Source organism: Puma concolor, chromosome A2 (assembly GCF_028749965.1).
Source record: "Puma concolor isolate L17-30 chromosome A2, mPumCon1.1.hap2, whole genome shotgun sequence".
NCBI classification, from domain to species: domain Eukaryota; kingdom Metazoa; phylum Chordata; class Mammalia; order Carnivora; family Felidae; genus Puma; species Puma concolor.
Window position 1 is genome coordinate 156,979,167 of NC_141668.1, and position 18,488 is coordinate 156,997,654.

Genomic DNA, 18,488 nt, shown 5'->3' on the forward strand with positions numbered 1-18,488 from the left:
GGGACCACACAGTCATCTTGAAGCAGTCTGAGTTTTAATTAAAAGCATACTGATCATCTGTGCTCTGGAGGGCACAACACCAAGGAGCACCTTCAGTGAACAAAAAAGGGCGTTCAGTCCACACGAGGAGGTACCTCCTCCCGGGAAGACGAACCTGCCCCCCACCCCAGAACAGACCCCTGCTCAAGGGAAGGGGGACCTGCTGGCCACGGGGTCTCCCTCCCCTGTGCCTGCCCAAGTCTCCCAAGCTGGGCCGGCCCACGCCCTGCAAGAGCCCGTCTGCAGACCTGGGAGCCTCAGGGTGGGCTCCTGAACAGCCTGCTGGCCATGCTTCCAGACCCACTGGGGCACGGGTGGGCAAGGTGGGAGGCTTCAAGTGGGGTGCCCCTTGGGGGGTATCTGCTTTACCCCAAGGTCAGGAAAGGGCACCTTGTTTGTTTTTTAATGTTTATTTTGTTGAGAGAGAGAGAACGAGTTAGGGAAGAGCAGAAGGGGACAGAAGATCCCAAGAGGGCTCTGAGCTGTCAGCACAGAGCCCGATGCGGGGCTCAAACTCGCGAACCTTGAGATCAAGACCTGAGCCAAAATCAAGAGTCAGCCGCTTAACCGACTGAGCCACCCAGGGGCCCCCAAGGGGCACCTTGTTTAAAATGCTCTTCTCCCAGGCTACTCAAAGTTGGAATCCCCTTGACTGACCTGATCTTTCTGCACCCTGAGGTGGAGGCCCCCAGGGTCCCAAAGGCAGCGTTAGTCCCGGGGAGCAGTGGATGGGGAGGACCCAGGGGTACTGGAGTAAATGGTACTTGCTTGGCCGAGAGGGGCTGGAGCGTAGAAGATGGAACCGAAGCAGCAGATCCGGCAAATTCACAAGCCGGCCTGGGGCCCCCACCCGTGGCCGTTCCCACGTCAGGCCTTCCTGCAAAGGGGAGCATGTCCCTTCATTCAATGCAGATTCCCAGCCTCCACCGCTGGGGGCAAGGGCGCCGGTCCAGGACGCTGCCTGTACGCGCACCTCCAGCTGATCTGCTTGTGAAAAATACTGCATTTCAGGAGCAGTGGACACCTGTGTACAACTTGGATCAGTCTCTGAGAGCGGTTGGGGCCTCCACGAGTCTTGGGGGCGGGGAGGGTCTGGAGACTGGGTTTGTGCTGGAAAATTCCTGGGAGAGGGAGGAAAGGGAGGGAGGGGGCGGGCCCCTACCCGACAGGGTCTCCAGTTTCTCTCATCTCGCTCCGGTGGGTGTCCACTCTGAGGTTCTTCTCACGTCGTGGGCTGGATCATAGGTGGATTCGGTGCGTGCTGGGGTGGGGACCCCACGCTCTCAGCACAGAAATGCCAGGCAGGCTGAGCAGCGACTGGGGGTGCTGGGAGCCCCACTCCTGGGGCCTCTCCCCTCTCCCTCCTGGTATCCTGCCAACCTGTGCTCAGGGTCCCGGAGAACACCGGGTAAAGCCTAGGGCACCGCCCGCCCACAGGTACCAGCCAGGCGCCTCTGGTAGCTCCCGGACCAATTCCTGGAGAGCACATCCATCTGACGCACGCGTGAGGGGTGGGCATCAGCGTCCACCCCAGTGGCACAAGGGGTTGCCAGCCCAGCCTGGCACCCCTGCCCAGTGTGGCTCCCCAGAGCATCGCAGAGCACATGGAGGGCGTGGCCTGTCCGGACGGGCAGGGCGCCCAGGAGGGCCTGTGCACACACTCACCGTGTGACCTGGGACAGATGCTCACGTTCTGTGCCTCAGTTTCCTCCTCCGTGAAATGGTGATCATTAAAATGTTTATACCCATTTGGGCATCTTCTATTTTGGAAATTAACTGGGAGTGGTCCGCATCTCTCCCAAACCCTGATGCGTCCCGGCTGGACATTCTTCCACTTTATGGAAACCAGAGAAAGGGCAAAGCCACTTGAGTTCCTCTTTTATTATTATTCTTTTACGTTTATTTTTGAGAGTGAGAGAGGCAGAGCATGAGTGGGGGAGGGGCAGAGAGAGAGAGGGAAACGCAGAATCGGAAGCAGGCTCCAGGCTCTGAGATGTCAGCACAGAGCCCAACGTGGGGCTCGAACCCACGAAGTGTGAGATCATGACCTGAGCCGAAGTCGGATGCTCAACCGAGAAAGCCACCCGGGTGCCCTGAGTTCCTCTTGGAAAAGCACTTACAACAGTGCTTGACACATAGTAAGTGCTATATAAATGCAAAAATAAATGAGCAGAGGGCCCTAATGTAGACTTTTGATGTAATCTCTAAAAAAGGCTGTACAGGCAAGTGCAGGGCTAAAATGACACTTGTCACAAATCTCTGAACCCGTGGCCTGGGTTCGACCACACTCTTCCCCCTTCTGTCCAGAGCATGAAAGTTCTTTGCAAACTCCATCAGGCCTGGTTTTCAACCACAGTCACACTTCCCTCTGTCTCCTGAATATTAAAGACAACGGTTTATGGGGCGTCTGGGTGTCTCAGTCAGTTTAGTGTCCGACTCTTGGTTTCAGCTCAGGTCATGATCTCACAGCTTCGTGGGCTCGAGCCCTGAGTCGGGCTGTGCACTGCCAGCTCGGAGCCTGCTTGGGATTCTCTCTCTCTCTGCCCCTCCCTCACGCTGCGTCTGTCTCTCAAAATAAAGAAAGAAACTTAAAAAAAAATTATGTATATATATATATAAAGATACCAGTTTGTTAAATTCGGGCTTTTACAATGTGCCACAGTTCCTGAAGCCTGTTTTGGAGGTCGTTTGGTTTTAATTTATAAGGAGCCTCAAAAGACAGTGCGGCCTGGGCCTCCAGCGTCCTGTCAGGCAGCCCGGCTGGACGACACGGTCCACCTCTCCTGATTCAGAGGGGACGAGCCCGGGAGTGGTCAGAAGGGACACAAATACACGGGAGAGACACGGACAGAGGGTCCGGCCGAAGAGGGACACACACACCATCTTAACTGAGGACCCAGGCACCTCTCTTCTCTGGCTGCAGGTGCCCTCCTGTCCCGCCTAGTGGCCCATCCCACCTGTCCCTGCCCTGTGCCTCCAGGCCCCATGCTGATGACAGAGCAATTCAGGGAAAGGGAGGTGGAAGGTGAGGCTGAGCCCCAGTGATACTCACGCTTTCAGAAATCCCAATGGACCATTCTAGTTCCTGCAAAACAAAGCAAATCCCTCTTCCAGGTGTGCTGGGCAGCCTCCTGCCTGTGGAACGCCCCGGTGCCTCACTTCTAAACAAAATGCAGGAAAAGTGGTGAATGTCACCTCTGAGGTTAGGTTACAAGGAGCCTTCGGCTTCCGCCCTGGGTGCGGCCACCCTCGCTCTCGGCTCTGATGGGCCGACGCCCGGTGGGGACCTGTCCTGGGGAGAGGCCCACGGGGTGAGAGACCGAGGCCTGCCACAGCGGCGTGCAGGCAGCCTGGGCCGGCTCCCTCCCCCCCCAGAGGCCTGCAGGCCGTGAGGGGCCCTGATGGGAGTCCTGGTGAGAAGCCACAGGGTTGTGCTTTGAAAGCACTGCCCTCGTGGGTAATTTGTTGCGGGGCAGCGGGAAACTAATGCCCTAACTGTTGCCTCCAGTTTCCCCCACCCGCAGTGGGAGCCCTAGTTAGACAGTCGCCACCAGAAGCCCCAGCTGGTGGCCATGGCTCCACAGCCAACCCAGCAGGCCCGCTCATGGTCACACGTTTCTCATGGTAAAGGAGCAGTAGCGGTAACGGGGCACCTGACAGGGGAAAGTCGTCGGGCCCCCAGCAGAGGACCTCGGAGGTCAGCTGGGGTTCAGAGATTCCCAACCTCGTGACCTCATCTTCCGTCACCTAAACTTGGACGTGACTCTTGCGACACCTGGGCGTTCTGCTTGCTCCTGCTTGGCTCACAGCCTGCAGGGCTGGGCTTGGCGGACGTCCCGAGGGAGCACTGCGCCGGGAGTCAGCAGAACGGACTCAACCACCGCCTTGCTGGGCAGCCTCGGGCCACCGGCCCCATCTCTCTGGGCTGGTTTCCTCATCTCTGAAGCAAGCAGAGTGGGCTCAGCCCGCTGCTTCCCAAAGCCCAACGCTGGTGAGCGCCACCCGGGAACAGGCCACCAACGGGCCCCGGCCGTGTCAAGCACTGTAGCGGGAACTTGTTATATGCGGCCGAACCTCCTAACAACCCCCCAAAATGAGACGACCGAGCCTCCAGTCGCCAGAATGTGCCAGCGCAGGAGGGGAAGGAACAGGCACGTCTTTCCGTGGACACGGAAAGACCCTGCGGTCAGGGCGGGTCAGCAGCCTCTAACTGGGATGCGCCGGCCGGCCGTGGGGAACGGGAGCCCCCACCGTTTACAGAGCACACGCTCACAGCCGCCTGGCAGAGGGAGCACTTCAGACTCACCCAGCGATGGACACTCGTCGGCCGGCCACCCACATGCAAGCACAACCACGTGGCTAGAGTCCCCGCGGGCCCCTGGAGAGCATTCTCAGTGTGGCCGGGGCTCCCCGGAGTCTAGAGGCCTGCGAGTCTTTGCACAATAATCCCAAGAGCTGCCTCTTTGTTGTCATCCCCTCAAGGGTACAGTGATGTGGCTCAGAGTCCACACTGCCATCGGCTTTAAGAAACTACCACTGGTGGTGCATGGGGACAGTATCAAAGAAGAACACCCGTTATGTGAAAAGGCTGTGGAAATATTCCTGCCTTTTTCATCTACGTATCTGAGTGAGGTCAGATTTTCTTCATAGATTTCAACCAGAAAAAAAATGCATCTCAAGAACTGAATGCAGGGGGCGCCCAGGTGGCTCAGTCAGTTAAACATCCGACTCTTGGTTTCAGCTCAGGGCGTGCGTGACCCCACAGTTCGTGAGTTCGAGCCCTGAGTTGTGCTCTGTGCTGACGGTGCGGAGCCTGCTTGGGATTCTCTGTCTCCCTCTCTCTCTGCCCCTCACCCACTCTCTTCTCCCTCTCTCTCAAAAATAAATAAACATTTTATTTTATTTTTTTTTTTTTTTAATTTTTTTTTTCAACGTTTTTATTTATTTTTGGGACAGAGAGAGACAGAGCATGAACGGGGGAGGGGCAGAGAGAGAGGGAGACACAGAATCGGAAACAGGCTCCAGGCTCCGAGCCATCAGCCCAGAGCCTGACGTGGGGCTCGAACTCATGGACCGCGAGATCGTGACCTGGCTGAAGTCGGACGCTTAACCGACTGCGCCACCCAGGCGCCCCTTAAAATAAATAAACATTTTAAAAAACACAACTGAATGCAAAAGCAATTGGGAAAATCCAGCTGAATTCTACTAGGCCAGATATTAACAAGATTTACAGAAATGTAAAGCAATGCTACTCTCTTCTCTACAGTTTAGGCTTCCAAAAAAATATAGCTGTTTTTCATAAAAATACGTTATTTATATAATGGGCGGAGAATTTATTATTCTTCTCTCAGAAGAAAATAAATATTTTTTTAAACTTCTCAGTTTATGGAGCACCTGGGTGGCTCAGTCGGTTGAGCATCCAACTTCGGCTCAGGTCATGATCTCACAGCTTGTGAGTTCGAGCCCCACGTCGGACTCTGTGCTGACAGCCCAGAGCTGGAGCCTGCTTCGGATTCTGTGTCTCCCTCTCTCTCTGCCCCTTCCCCACTCGCATTCTGTCTCCATCTCTCTCAAAAGTAAATAAACATTAAAAATAATTTAACTTCTCAATTTACATTTCTGAAATGGTAAAAATTTGCAGGTAGAAACGTCATAACCACAAGCTGACTGGGGTCTTCGATAATTTGTAAGCGTGTAAGGGGGACATGAAACCAAGCTGCCTGAGTACCGCTGCTCTGGGCAAACGGAGTTTTGTGAACCGAGTGGACTTTGGTGACCAGCCCTCCTGTCTGCCCAGGACTGAGGGTTTCCTGGGACACAGAACGCTTAGTCCTAAAACCAGGAATGTCCGGGGGGAACTGGAATAATGTGCTCACCCAAACTGAAGCCCAGCCAGAAGGCAGGAGGGGACCTTCTGTGTAAACACCATTGGCAGCTGGGGAAGCTGAGGCTGGGAGAGGCAGGGCCACTGGGAGAGGCTGGGTTCTAAGCTCAGGTCAGACCTGAAAACCTGCCTTCAAGGGGCACCTGGGTGGCTCAGTCGGTTAAGCATCCAGCTCTTGATCTCAGCTCAGGTCTTGATCCTGAGTCCTGAGTTCAAGCCCCAAGTTGGCTCTGTGCTGGGCACGGAGCCTACTTAACCTGCACTCAGAATAGACATCAGCAAATGCATATTTCTTGACAGTTTTGACGGGTTGACCAGGAATAGCACTGTGGCGACCGGAACAACACTATTGTGTGGTTCAGATGCCAGCTGGGGTAAAAAACCTAAAACCTGCCGAACAATTGGTAAACGGTGCAAGGCAGCATCAGTGAGGCACCGGCCCAATGCCCACCCCCAAGGCTCCTCACCTGCCTTCTGGTTCCTGGGGCCCCAAGATCTGCAGCCTTTCCCCCCCCCCAGCTGCCTCCCCATCTGCCTCCCCTTCCGGGGAGGCCTCAAGGCCTCCTCTGCCCCAAATTCCCAGGTTTAATTTTCTGCTCAACGTGGATGACTCTCCTGTGCCCCCTGCTCTCCGTGCCCTCCCTGATCTCCCTGAGGGAACCGGGCCTCCCTCTTGTGAAACACTTTGCCGGGGCCTCTGCCACACGTGTCGTGTCACATGTCCCCATCTGCTTTGCTGCTGCCTGCTTAGCTCTTGCCGGGCTCTGCCTCAGATGGAAGGGCTCACTTGCCGTGGGCGATCTGGGGCAAGCGGCCTCACCTGTTTGTCCCACTGGGAAGAGGCAGGGGCCACTGCCAACTCTGCCAGCTATCGGAGATCCTGGGGTGTTTTAGAATGATTTTTTAATGTTTTATTTATATTTGAGAGAGCGCAAGCAGGGGAGGGGCAGAGAGAAAGGGGGACAGAGGATCCGAAGCAGGCTCTGTGCTGAGAGCGGCGAGCCCAGCGCAAGGGCTTGAACTCACGAGCCCTGAGATCATGACCTGAGCCAAAGTCGGTCACTTAACTGACTGAGCCACCCAGGCGCCCCTTGAATCTTCTTATTTAGGAATCAAAGAGATTCCAGACAGGATGGAAAGTGATCAATACCCACTGTAAAAACTAAGTCTCTCCCACCCCAGACCCTCAGACCCTCTCTCCAGAGGCCACCAGTATAAAGTATCTTTCTAGGGGTGCCTGGGTGGCTCAGTCAGCTAAGCGTCCGACCTCAGCTCAGGTCGTGATCTCACAGTCTGTGAGTTCGAGCCCCGCGTCGGTCTCTCTGCTGACAGCTCAGAGCCTGGAGCCTGTTTCAGGTTCTGTGTCTCCTTCTCTCTCTGACCCTCCCCTGTTCATGCTCTCTCTCTGTCTCAAAAAAATAAATAAACGTTAAAAAAAAAATTTTTTTTAATAAATAAATAAAGTATCTTTCCAGTTTCGTCTGCCATAGACATTTACTGACATAAGCGGGAGCTTTCTCAACATCCCATCCTGTACGAGCTCTCTTTTCCTTCCCCCACTAAAACATACCTTGGAGTTGATTTCTTAACCATCCAAGTAGATGTCATTCTCTTCAGCGGCCACCACTGCCTCTGGGTGGGCCTTGAAGTTGTTCCAGACCTCATATGTCACTTCCTCGCACACGTCTTGGCACTTGCGGGTGACAACATCTGTGACATAAATCTTCCAAAGTCAACTGCTGGGTCACAGGATACATACACCTGGAATTTCAGTACATGCTGAAAGAGCCTTCCAGAGACTGTGCCAGTGGCTCCCATAAAAAGATGGGAAGATGCCTTTAAAAACCAACCAACCAACCAAACCCTGGCCACTCCCAAACTTTTCATTGTGGCCAGTCTGATAGATAGATGGATGGATGGATAGATGGATGGATAGATAGATAGATAGATAGATAGATAGATAGATAGATAAGCAATCTCAATGTTGTTTCAATTTTATTCCATTACCACCGCCCCCCTCCCCCCCCATCACAAGTAAGACTGAGTATCTTCTCATAGAATACTCTCGGCTACCTAATACTGTGCCCTTATCTTTTGGAGTGTGGGTCACGTTCCTATAGATCCACAGGAGCTCTTTTTAGACTTCAGAATATTCATTACCTTCTGACTCTGAGTTTTGCTACACATCCATTTTTTTTTTTTTTAACTTTTATGGAGTCGGTTTATCTTTCCCTTTGTTTCTAGGTTTCCTGTTTCCTTGGTAACATCTTCGCGCCAAGATTACTTTTCACACACGCCTTCATTTTCCTCTCCTTTACAGTTTCATCTTTGACCCTTCTGGAATTTATGGCAGAATAAGGCATGAGGTAGGAACCCTGCTTTATTTTTCTCTAAATAGTAACCAGGTGTCTCAATGTCGTGAATGGCACGATCTCTTGTAGCAACATTTAACCATGCCTACCACCATTGCCCAGGTCCCTGGAATGATGTGACCTTCGAGAGGCGTTGGAAAAACAAATGCAGTGCTGCTCCTGTGAGCCCAGAGACGCATTGCACGCCAGACCACTGCAAGGTGGGTGGTGAGGTTACTGGACTAAGCCCTGTGGAAAGGGAGCCTCACACAGCACAAACCCCCTCCCACCCACACCCCAACACTGGAGACCAGTCCTTCACAGGATAGACGTTTTGCAAGTATTTTCAGCCTCTGGCATGCCTTTCTCTTTTCTCCTCACTGTGGTCTTATTTGCATTTCCCTATTACCAGTGAGATTGATGCATTGTGTCTGTTTATGGCTGTTCAATCTTCATCTTCTATGAATTATCAATTCATATGCCTTGCCCAGTTTTCTCTTGAGGTGTCCTGTCTTTTTCTTAATGACTTAAAGTTTGGGGAACTTTGAGAAAAGAACTTCTACGAGCCCCTTCCAACCACGTCCAGCCACCTACCTGGCTCTCTGTCCGCGGACGGCCATTCCTGACCTCTGCAGTGAGATGTCCGCATTCCTTGCTAAGCCAACCCTCACTTGTGCATCGGACCCCAGCTCACCAGCTCCAGCTTGGGCTCAGTGCTCTTTCTTTTTTTTTTTTAATTTTAGGTTTCTTTTATTTATTTTGAGAGAGAGAGAGAGAGAGAGAAAGAGGGAGGGAGAGACAGTGTGAGTGGGGGAAGGGCAGAGAGAGAGAGAGAGAGAGAGAGAGAGAGAGAGAGACAGGGAGAATCCCAAGCAGGCTCCATGGTTAGTGCAGAGCCCAATGTGGGGCTCAAACTCACGAACCATGAGATCATGACCCCAGCTAAAATCAAGAGCTGGATGCTTAACCAAATGAGCCACCGAGGTGCCCCTAGGCTCACTGTTCCTTTTTTTTCTTTTTTTCAACGTTTATTTATTTATTTGGGACAGAGAGAGACGGAGCATGAACGGGGGAGGGGCAGAGAGAGAGGGAGACACAGAATCGGAAACAGGCTCCAGGCTCTGAGCCATCAGCCCAGAGCCCGACGCGGGGCTCGAACTCACGGACCGCGAGATCGTGACCTGGCTGAAGTCGGACGCTCAACCGACTGCGCCACCCAGGCGCCCCGGCTCACTGTTCTTTAAACAGCTCCCCTTCCTGGGGTGCCTGGGTGGCTCAGTCGGATGCGCATCTGACTTTGGCTCAGGTCATGATCTCACTGTATGTGGGTTTGAACCCCACATCGAGCTCTGTGCTGACAGCTTGGAGCCCAGAGCCTGCTTCGGATTCTGTGTCTCCCTCTCGCTCTGCCCACCCCCCCCCCCGACTCAAGCTCTGTCTCTGTCTCTCTCCACAATAAATACTAAAAAAAAATTTTTTTAAACAGCTCCTTCCCTGCACCTTCAGTCTTCTCACTGATAGATCACTGCCATTAGCCTACCTAAATATGCTATTTCTCCTCTCACAACCAAAAATAAAACCAAACAACCCTCCCTCTCTTGTCCCCATCTTCCCTGCCATCTACTGCCCCTTTGTAGAAAAACTTGTTGAATGAGCCTTCACCACTAGCTGTCTCTAATTCCTCCTCCTACCATTCCCTCTTTTCTGTTTTGCCCTGTTTTTTCAATTGCGGATACACATTAATGTAACATTTGCCAGTTTTAAGTTACAATTCAGTGGCATTAAGTACATCCACAATGTTGTGCAACAATCACTACCATCCGTCTCCATAACTTTTTTGAACAGAAGCTCTGTCCCCATTAAACACTAACTCCCCACCCTCCCTCCTCCCAGTCCTTGAGCAGCCCCCTGTAGTTCCTGCCTCTATGAATTTGCCTGTTCTAGATGCCTCACATAAGTGGGATCATACAATATTTGTCATTTTGCGTCTGGCTTATTTAACTTAGCAAAATGTTTCCAAGGTTCATCTTCGCTGTAGCCCCTGTGTTAAATCTTCATTCCTTTTTTTTCTTTTTAATGTTTTTATTTATTTTTGAGAGAGACAGAGCATGAGCAGGGGAGGGGCAGAGAGAGGGGGGGAGACACAGAATCGGAAGCAGGCTCCAGGCTCTGAGCTGTCAGCACAGAGCCCGAGGTAGGGCTTGAACCCACGAACCGCGAGATCGTGACCTGAGCAGAAGTTGGACGCTTAACTGACGGAGCCACCCAGGCGCCCCGATCTTTGTTCGTTTTTAAGGCTGAATAACCTGTTGTATGTATACACCGTATTTTGTTTGTCCATCCTTCTGCTGCTGGGACATTTGAATTGTTTCCACCTTCTGATTACTGTTAGTGTTGCTATGAACATTGGTATACAAGTAGCTGTTTGAGTCTCTGCTTTCAGTGCTTTGGGGTATCTCTCTAGACCTGGACTCACACAATTGTTCAGCTTTTTGGGGAACTGCCAATATGGTGGCTGTTACCATATTACATTCCCACCAACAAGGCACAAGGGCTCCAATTTCTCCACTCTCACCAATGCTTGTCATTTTCTGTTTTGCTTGTTTCATTTTTGGTTTTGTGGTAGCCATCCTAATGGGCACGAGGTGGTATCTCACTGTGGTTTAGATTTGCAGTTCCCTAGTGACTCATGATGCTGAGCGTCTTTCATGGGCCTCTTGGCCATCTGTAGATCTCCTTTGGAGAAATGCCTGTTCAAGTCCTTCGCCTGGTGACAAGGAAGGGTCCACAAGTTCACTCTTTTGCACACAGAGATCCAGTTTTCCCAGCACCGGTTGTGGAAGAGGCTGCCTTTTCCCATTGAACGGTCTTGACATTCAATGTCAAGTCTTCTCAAATGGCTTATTTCTGGGTTCTCTATTCTGTATCCTTGGTTCCTGTCTGTATGCCAGTCACTATCCCGTTTTCATTATGCAGCTTTGCCGTAAGTTGTGGAATCAGGGATGTGTAAGTCCTCCAATCCTGCTGTCCTTTCTCAAGACTGTTTGGAGTCGGGGGTCTCTTGAGGGTTGATACGAATTTTAGGATGGGCTTTCCTATTCCTGCAAAACACCAAGCATGGAAGCGGGGCTGGACACGGTGGACTCGAGAACTGTTGAGATGCGAATATTTGGGGCAACTCAAACAGGGTAGGTGCAGGGGTACTAAGGAGGCACCGAGAGAGAACTGGAGAGGTGGGCTAATGCCAGATCCCACTCAGTAGGAGCCACAAAACAGTGTTAGGAAGCACATCTGTCACCTGTGCAATGAGCAATAGAGGAGGGCAGTGAGGGTGCTATGCGGGCAGGAAGGAGGGGACAGCCTCGTCCCCCGCCCACCACCAAGTCCCTCTCCACTGCAGGGAATGTCTGAAGAGGACGTGGAGGTGGTCAGCCTCAGGAGAGCTGAAGGGGGCGCTAGGACACCAGGGGAGCCCCCCAGAGAACTGGAGGTGAGCATCGCACGTGAAGCTATGCACAAGAGAAGGTGAGGCAGCACACAGGCCGCGCTGAACTAGGAATTACACACTGTGTAAGAAACAAACAAGTCACAGGGATCTGGGAAAGAAAACCAAAGGACAGACGGGGCCTAAAGGGGAAATGGGGGTGTGGGAGCAGCATCTGGGCCAGTTTCCTTTCCCAACAAGTAAAATAAAACTAGGTCCCCAGAGGAAGGTCAAGTTTTCCTCCTTGTGTACCAAGAAAATGGACAGACCCTCCTGAACGTGAAGGGCACCAGCCTGGGTGACATCAGGAAGGAACCGTGTGCTCCAGCTCACAGACAGTAGAGCGCATGGGCCCCAGGCCCGGGGGGCGGGAGGCGGGGGCAGCTCTTAACTCCATTCCAAGAACTGCAGCTCACCTAGGCTGCTCCCTCGCACTCCAAAAAATTAGGAAAGGAGGGGGGGGGAAGGCAGGAAAGAATAAAGATTTCACACCTGCTCCCTTTGACTGACAAAAACAAGTGTTTATTAATCCAGTTTCCCTTCCCTTGCCGTACTGCAGAAGGGCCACACAGATGTCCTGATACATCGGCGTGAAGCCGTCAGAAAGCTCCACCAGCAACGGATTCCAATGCGACGCGACAGGACTACGATTACAGCGTGGTCTCAAGTCCCTACACCAAGCAGACCAACCCCGGGGTCTCCAGCGTCTGCCAAGGGGCACTGGGTGGGCCCAGGAGCATGAGAATCAAAAGCACTGTGCGGGTGTCATCAGGGCTCCGGGCAGAACACAGCTGTGGATGTCCTTCCTGATCCAGAAGCTCCGGCTGGCCACACTCCAGGCTGCTAGGTCAGAGGCCTGCTTCCCTTGGGGGCGCCTTCCTCTGGCTGACGCTCAGATGGCTGCACGCCCAGATCACCCTGGGAAGTGGTCCCCCCACACGCCAGCCCGTTCCTCGGGCCGCCACGTTGTCTCTCCAGCCGGTCCGTCCAGTCAACCGAGGTCACTGTTGCTTGTGTGGAGGGGCCTTCCCGCTTGGTGGCAGCTTCCTGTGGATCAGGCTGAGTCCGCACAGGATGAGGAACACACCTCCCCACCACAAGACCTCCTGGCACTCTCCATACAACACAAAGCCCAGGAAGGCCTGTGGGACAGAGACCGCTGTGAGGCCAAGTAGACACGTGCCCGCAGGACTTGACCATGGCGGGCAGGCACAACCTCACTCCCCCCGTGCCTGACTTCCCTCCTGGGGCAGGAGGAAAGGTCTGGAGCTGGAGGTCTGGAGCCTGAAACCCAGCTGTCACTTTCCACACGGCACTATCCATTTCTGGCTCGCCCGGAGAGGTGGGGGGAGTGTACCTTCCTTGCAGCATTGGCCCCGAGCAAAGTGCGCAAGAAAGATTCGCAGAGGCCAGCAGCGAAGGCCCAGCACACAGCCGGTGCCTGGTGTTTGCTGATCCAAACAGGCCTGCTACGTCCTCCCTCCCTCGACGGCAGGACTGACTGGGCTCAGCCCCACCTGGTTGACATCAGGCTGTCGGAGGAAAGAGCGTCCACCCTCCACGTCTCACGCTCAAGTTTACAGACCCCTAGGAGACAGCTTGCACAGAGGTTACAGAGACATCAGCATGAGGGCTGCAGCCTGAAGGGGCAGCAGGCAGGTGGGCTTTTTTTTTTTTTTTTACACTTGGCCTTCACTCCCAGCTAACACTTGAGGATTCTACCAAGTTCGAGATCAGAGGAGCAGCCACCAGGGCTCAAGCCACAGCCCAATCTCTGCTTCAGCTCTTGTCTTTCCTCCTATCTGGGAGGGTGGGTTCCCCAACTCACCCAGGACCCTCCCAGAACCCAGGTTTGGGACAGGGGTACTGACTGTACCCTCAGGCTACTCACCGAGCTGAGGATGTTTGAAAAAGTCACTGTGACAGACGCAATGGCCGAAGACATGGAGAAACTGAGGCCCCGGCTAAAGAACGTCCACATGAGAGAATTGGTAGTGGCCATCACGATAATGCCTAAGATGCAGAAGACCATGTTCACCTGCGGGAGAGAGTGTCACTGCAGCCGCGCTCGGCCAAGGCAGACCCGCAGCCTTCCTCCCAGCATACCCAGGGCACTGATGGGCAGCTGGACCCCTACTGAGATGCCACCAGAGCCTGGGTGGGCCGTTCCTGAGCTTTCCTGCATAAGACTTCACTTAACGCTGTGCTCAGCACACCCATTTTATAGCTGAAATAAACCCCGAGGAGACTTCTTCAGCCATCTTGCCGGCCATGTGTCCTTGGGAAGAGTAAACTGCTAAGCCATAACCAGTAATTTCTCTGGAACACCAGTCACTTGTTGGTGCTAAAAGATCAGTGCGAGACAGCCAAGCAGTTACCGGTCAGTATGTCGTATGAGTAAACCAGGGGCAGAGTCCTCACTTCCTGGGATCAGGTAAAGCATGAATTAGCCCATGCAGGCTACAGGACACTCAGGCCAGTCCCGCTGGGCATCCTCGAGCTTTTTTTTCACTCTGTGCCAGGCCCTGTGCCAAGCATTTCAAGTGCATTCTCATTTAGTCCTTACCTTTACTTTACAGATAAAGAACCTAAGGCATTACATAACCTGCCTAAAGAGCCAAAGGCTGGTGGTAGTCACCAGGATTCAAATTCAGGCAGTGTGGCTCCATGCTCTTAATCAGGACACAGCCCTGCTGTGGGAAGTGAAGCCACCACCGACTTGACTATTGATTCCAGACATCACTGGGAGAATCCGCGGCCTTTTTTTCTTTTCCTTTCCCCCCCCCTTTTTTTTTAAAGGCGAGAGCCTGGAGGAGAGGATCTTAAATTAAGCCTCCTACACAAAGAATATGCAAGACACCCTTGCTTCATTTTGAGTCAGAAACCTTCCTGCAAACAGAGCTGCTTCCTCTGGGGGTGGCCATCCAAATATCAGGCTCTTATTTCTTACAACAGTTTTCCAGCTGCTGAAAAAAGAGTGTCTTAAGGAAAGGGTGTCTTTGTATAATTTTCACAAAAGCACTCTTTGTGCCAGTGGCAGTCTGCTTATATAGTCACTAAGGCCTGGTGCACAACTAAAAAGACTAGAAAACCTCATGGTTCACAGTCACTCATCTAACTTTGCATCACTTCAAGAATTACACCCAACAGAACACTAACTTCAAGCATAGTGGTTCCCACTGGATTGGCCCTAAACAGGCTTACCGGCCCCCTGATCCCCACCCCCCCCCCACCCCCCCAAGAATCAGTCTGTAGGCTGTCCAGGTAAGGACCTAACCCTAGGTTGCAGATGCGATGAAACCCCTCCAGCAGCAGAGGAAAGCCTGTGACTTGGGATGGGAGGGGCAGAGATACACTTCAGTAGGCGTGGAGAGGCAGTTTAGGAGTTCTCGGCATCAGGGATGGGAATGTCCAAAATGTTTCTCTGTCCTCTCATGTCTAGGTGTCCCAAACTCCCAATTTTCCGGGCAGCAGGGTATATACTGGTCAAAACACCCGTTAATTACGGAGTAAAGATGGGCAACAGGCTTCTCACCTTGAGTTACGAGGAGAGAAACGTCCAGGCATAAGGGGCTTAAAATGAGAGGTAGAGAGTGGATGCAGGAAAGCGAACAAACCCAGTCGGAGGGCAGAGTTTAGGTCCCTGGTAGGGAAGAGGCTCCGGTCTCTTACCGCCTACACGGGACGAGCATTTGAGGTGATTTAGAATAGAAGGATGCTCCCCGCCCCAGCTGACTGCAGCGCTCGGCAGCTGACCCGGCGAACAGACCCCGCCCCCCAGCGCCCCCCATCCGCCCGCCTGCCGCAGCGGCGCCCCGGTCTCGACCTCGCTGCCGAAGGCCAGCTTGGCGGAGGCGGCGGCCAGCGCCCCAAACGCGCCGGCGCACAGGCAGTTGAACACGCCCCAGAAGCGGCGCCGCATCGCGCCGGCCTGGAGGTGCGGGGGGAACTCCGCGGAGGCGTCGGGGTAGGAGGCTGGGCACACGGCGCCGCCTGGGGACTGTAGCCTCTCGGCCATGGTGCCCGCTGTCACCTCTCCCGGCTCCTGGGGCACCAGCCACCGGCAGGACCGAGCGCGCGCCGCCATTGGGCGGTGGCCTCACGTGACGCGACGCTCACGTGATCAGGGCAGCCAACTAGGGCGCGGGGAGGGTCTCAGAGGGGCAGGGCAGGGGCGGGGTCGGGGACCGGGGCGGGGCGGGGACTAGGGAGCCTGGGTGGGGTGGAGGGCAGCCAGCCTCTGGCGTTGAGTTTAGGTTAACCCGGGAGCTGTCCGGGCCTGGCGTCTGAAGCCCCGGCGGTATTGTGTGGTTGCTGTTATAGAATTAACTATCCATGACCCGGCAGTTTCAATCCTTGCCAGAGTGTTGCCCAGCTTCGGCTTTCCCTGGGAATTTGTTAAAAATGCCCAATCCAGGCCCCGCCCAACTGCCATTGAATCAGAATCTGCATTTCAACAGGAGCCCCAGGAGATTGACCTGCACCTTCCAGATTGAGGCGCAAAGTGGAAAGACTCCTCAGCAGAGGGCGCTAGAGATCTCCACGACTCAGGAAGAAGGCGAGCTCGGGTTAGGGTTTTCTGACAAATCAAAAGGCGCAGATGGATTTTGAATATAGAGTAAATCATCCATATTCACTCCAGTCAGATAACCAGGATTAACATTACTTCTAATTTCCTATGCACTTAAATGTTTAAATATTATTAGAGTATTTTCTATGCATAGTTTTATATATAGCACATGTTAAAAATAGTTTATGTAATCTGTATGAGCCTTTTTTATTTAGTATGATTTCACACTGAACTGTTCAGTAGTATTTTTTTTCCATTCAGAAAGTTTTTCATGAAGTCCTTCCTTGCCCCCCTCTCTCACAGGGGGGTTTGTTTTGTGGCTCAAATTAAGGCAAAGATAATCCTGATAACTGCTATTTATAGGCTGAATTGTGTCCCCCTCCCCACCCCAAAAAGATACGTTTAAGTCTTAATCCTCCACACCTGTGAATGTGACCTTTGCTGGAAATGGAATCCATTGAAGATGTAGACAAATTAAGAAGTCATTAGCATGAGCCCTAATTTCACTGGTGTCCTTATAAGAGACAGAGTCACAGGGAGAACACCATGTGATAAGGCAGGCAGATTGGAGTGATGCATCTACCAGCCAAGGAATGTCAGGGGCTGCTGTCAATACCGCGAGCTAAGAGAAAGGCATGGAACAGATGCTCCCTCAGAGAGAATGGCCTTGCCACACCTTGATTTCGGGACTTCTAGCCTCCAGAAATTATGAATCAATGTTTTCAGCCCCCCCCCCCTTTTGTGGTAATTTGTTCTAGCAGCCCCCAGACATTCCTATAGGTGAGTGAGTTGAGACCCAAGCCTCTTTAGTACCAGCTTCAATATTCCAACCCTTCTCCACCTTCAGGGCGTTCTCAGTTTCTACTCTCTACCTTACACAGAATTTTATTATTCAGATTTTATTTTTAAGTAATCTCTGCACCCAGCATGGGGCTTGAACTCACAGCCCCAAGGCCAAGAGTTGCATCCTCCATCAGCCGAGCCCGCCAGGTGCCCCCTGCATGAATTTTAATTCCTTTTCTGTTTCTGGCTCTCAAGGATTTACTATTACTCCTTGAGAATTCAACTAGGCACTAATTTTTTTTTAATGTTTTTATTTATTTTTGAGACAGAGAGAGACAGAGCATGAGCAGGGGAGGGGCAAAGAGAGAGGGAGACACAGAATCCGAAGCAGGCTCCAGGCTCTGAGTTGTCAGCACAGAGCCTGACACGGGGCTCGAACCCACGGACTGTGAGATCATGACCCGAGCTGAAGTCAGACGCTTAACCACCCAGGCGCCCCTGAGCATTAATTTTTTAAATTGTTTTTCCTTGGCTTTATTGAGGTATAATCTACAAACCATAAAATGAAACCATTTTGAATATAGTTTAATTTTTAGTAAACTTACAGAGCTATGCAATCATCACAACAAACCAAATCATTTCCCCTCTATCAAAAAGTTTCCTCCTGCCCATACGGTCACCCGCTCCCATCCCCAGCCAACAGCAACCGCGGGTTTGCCTTCTATCTCTATAATGTTGCCTTTTCTGGACCTTTCCCATAAATGGAATCATACAGTATTCGATCTTTTGGGTTTGTCTTCTTTCACTTTTTGAGGTTCCTTATGTTGTGGCATTTGTCAGTTTGCCTCTTTTTTATTGCTGAGTATCGTGTTCTGTGTAACAAATGCTTAGTATCATTAGTCATTAGGAGAACGTTTACATGATGAGCCACTGCACCCCACCGGGATGGCTACAGTAAGAAACCTGACCAGAACAAGGGCTGAAGACATGGAGAAACTGAACGCCCTGCTGGTGGGAACATAGATGGTGCAACCAAATAGCACATCTGGAAAAGTAAACTGGCGTCTTAAAAAGCTAAACACAAACTTAGTGGCAATTCCACTCCTAGGTGTCTACTCAACAAATAGGAAACATAAGTCACCACCTAGACTTCTATACAAATATTTATAGCCACATTATTCAGGGTAGCCCCAAACTGCCAACGGCTCAGATGTTCATCAAATGGTGAGTAAATACAATGTGGCCTATCCTTTCAATGAGATATTCACAACAAAAAGGAATGAAGTGCTAACACACAGCAGTTCCTGGGGGACAGCAGGCTTTGTTTGCTGTGTTCACTGACAACCAGTGCCAGGCGGAAGATGGACGCTCATTAGG

General features: G+C 52.3%; 1 protein-coding gene across 9 annotated transcripts; it reads right to left on the reverse strand.

The window, feature by feature from the left end:
- Positions 1 to 12: 12 nt before the first annotated feature.
- TMEM42 (transmembrane protein 42) lies at positions 13 to 15,863 on the reverse strand. Of its 9 annotated transcripts, none has more exons than XR_015248434.1 (5): positions 15,585 to 15,863; positions 13,650 to 13,796; positions 7,494 to 7,684; positions 3,092 to 3,124; positions 13 to 1,929 (listed from the first exon to the last, which is right to left on the reverse strand). XR_015248434.1 is itself a non-coding variant. In XM_086698461.1 (3 exons), the coding sequence occupies exons 1-3, from the start codon at positions 15,843 to 15,845 to the stop codon at positions 12,760 to 12,762; spliced, it is 549 nt and encodes a 182-aa protein (XP_086554587.1). In that variant the 5' UTR covers positions 15,846 to 15,862; the 3' UTR covers positions 12,625 to 12,759. The 9 variants fall into 9 exon arrangements, 1 of the variants encoding a protein (XP_086554587.1); XR_015248433.1 differs by having other exon boundaries at positions 3,092 to 3,200; XR_015248431.1 differs by having other exon boundaries at positions 13 to 1,023; positions 1,202 to 3,200.
- Between the last annotated feature and the right edge of the window lie 2,625 nt (positions 15,864 to 18,488).

What these genes read in the sequence shown, in the direction of transcription:
- TMEM42 (XM_086698461.1), bottom strand. Translation starts at nt 15,845, where the DNA reads ATGGCGGCGCGCGCTCGGTCCTGCCGGTGGCTGGTGCCCCAGGAGCCG. An exon ending in AGCTGGCCTTCGGCAGCGAG is followed by an intron (nt 13,797 to 15,584) that starts GTCGAGACCGGG and finishes TCTCTCCCGCAG; the next exon opens with GTGAACATGGTCTTCTGCAT. An exon ending in TTTCAAACATCCTCAGCTCG is followed by an intron (nt 12,901 to 13,649) that starts GTGAGTAGCCTG and finishes TCTGTCCCACAG; the next exon opens with GCCTTCCTGGGCTTTGTGTT.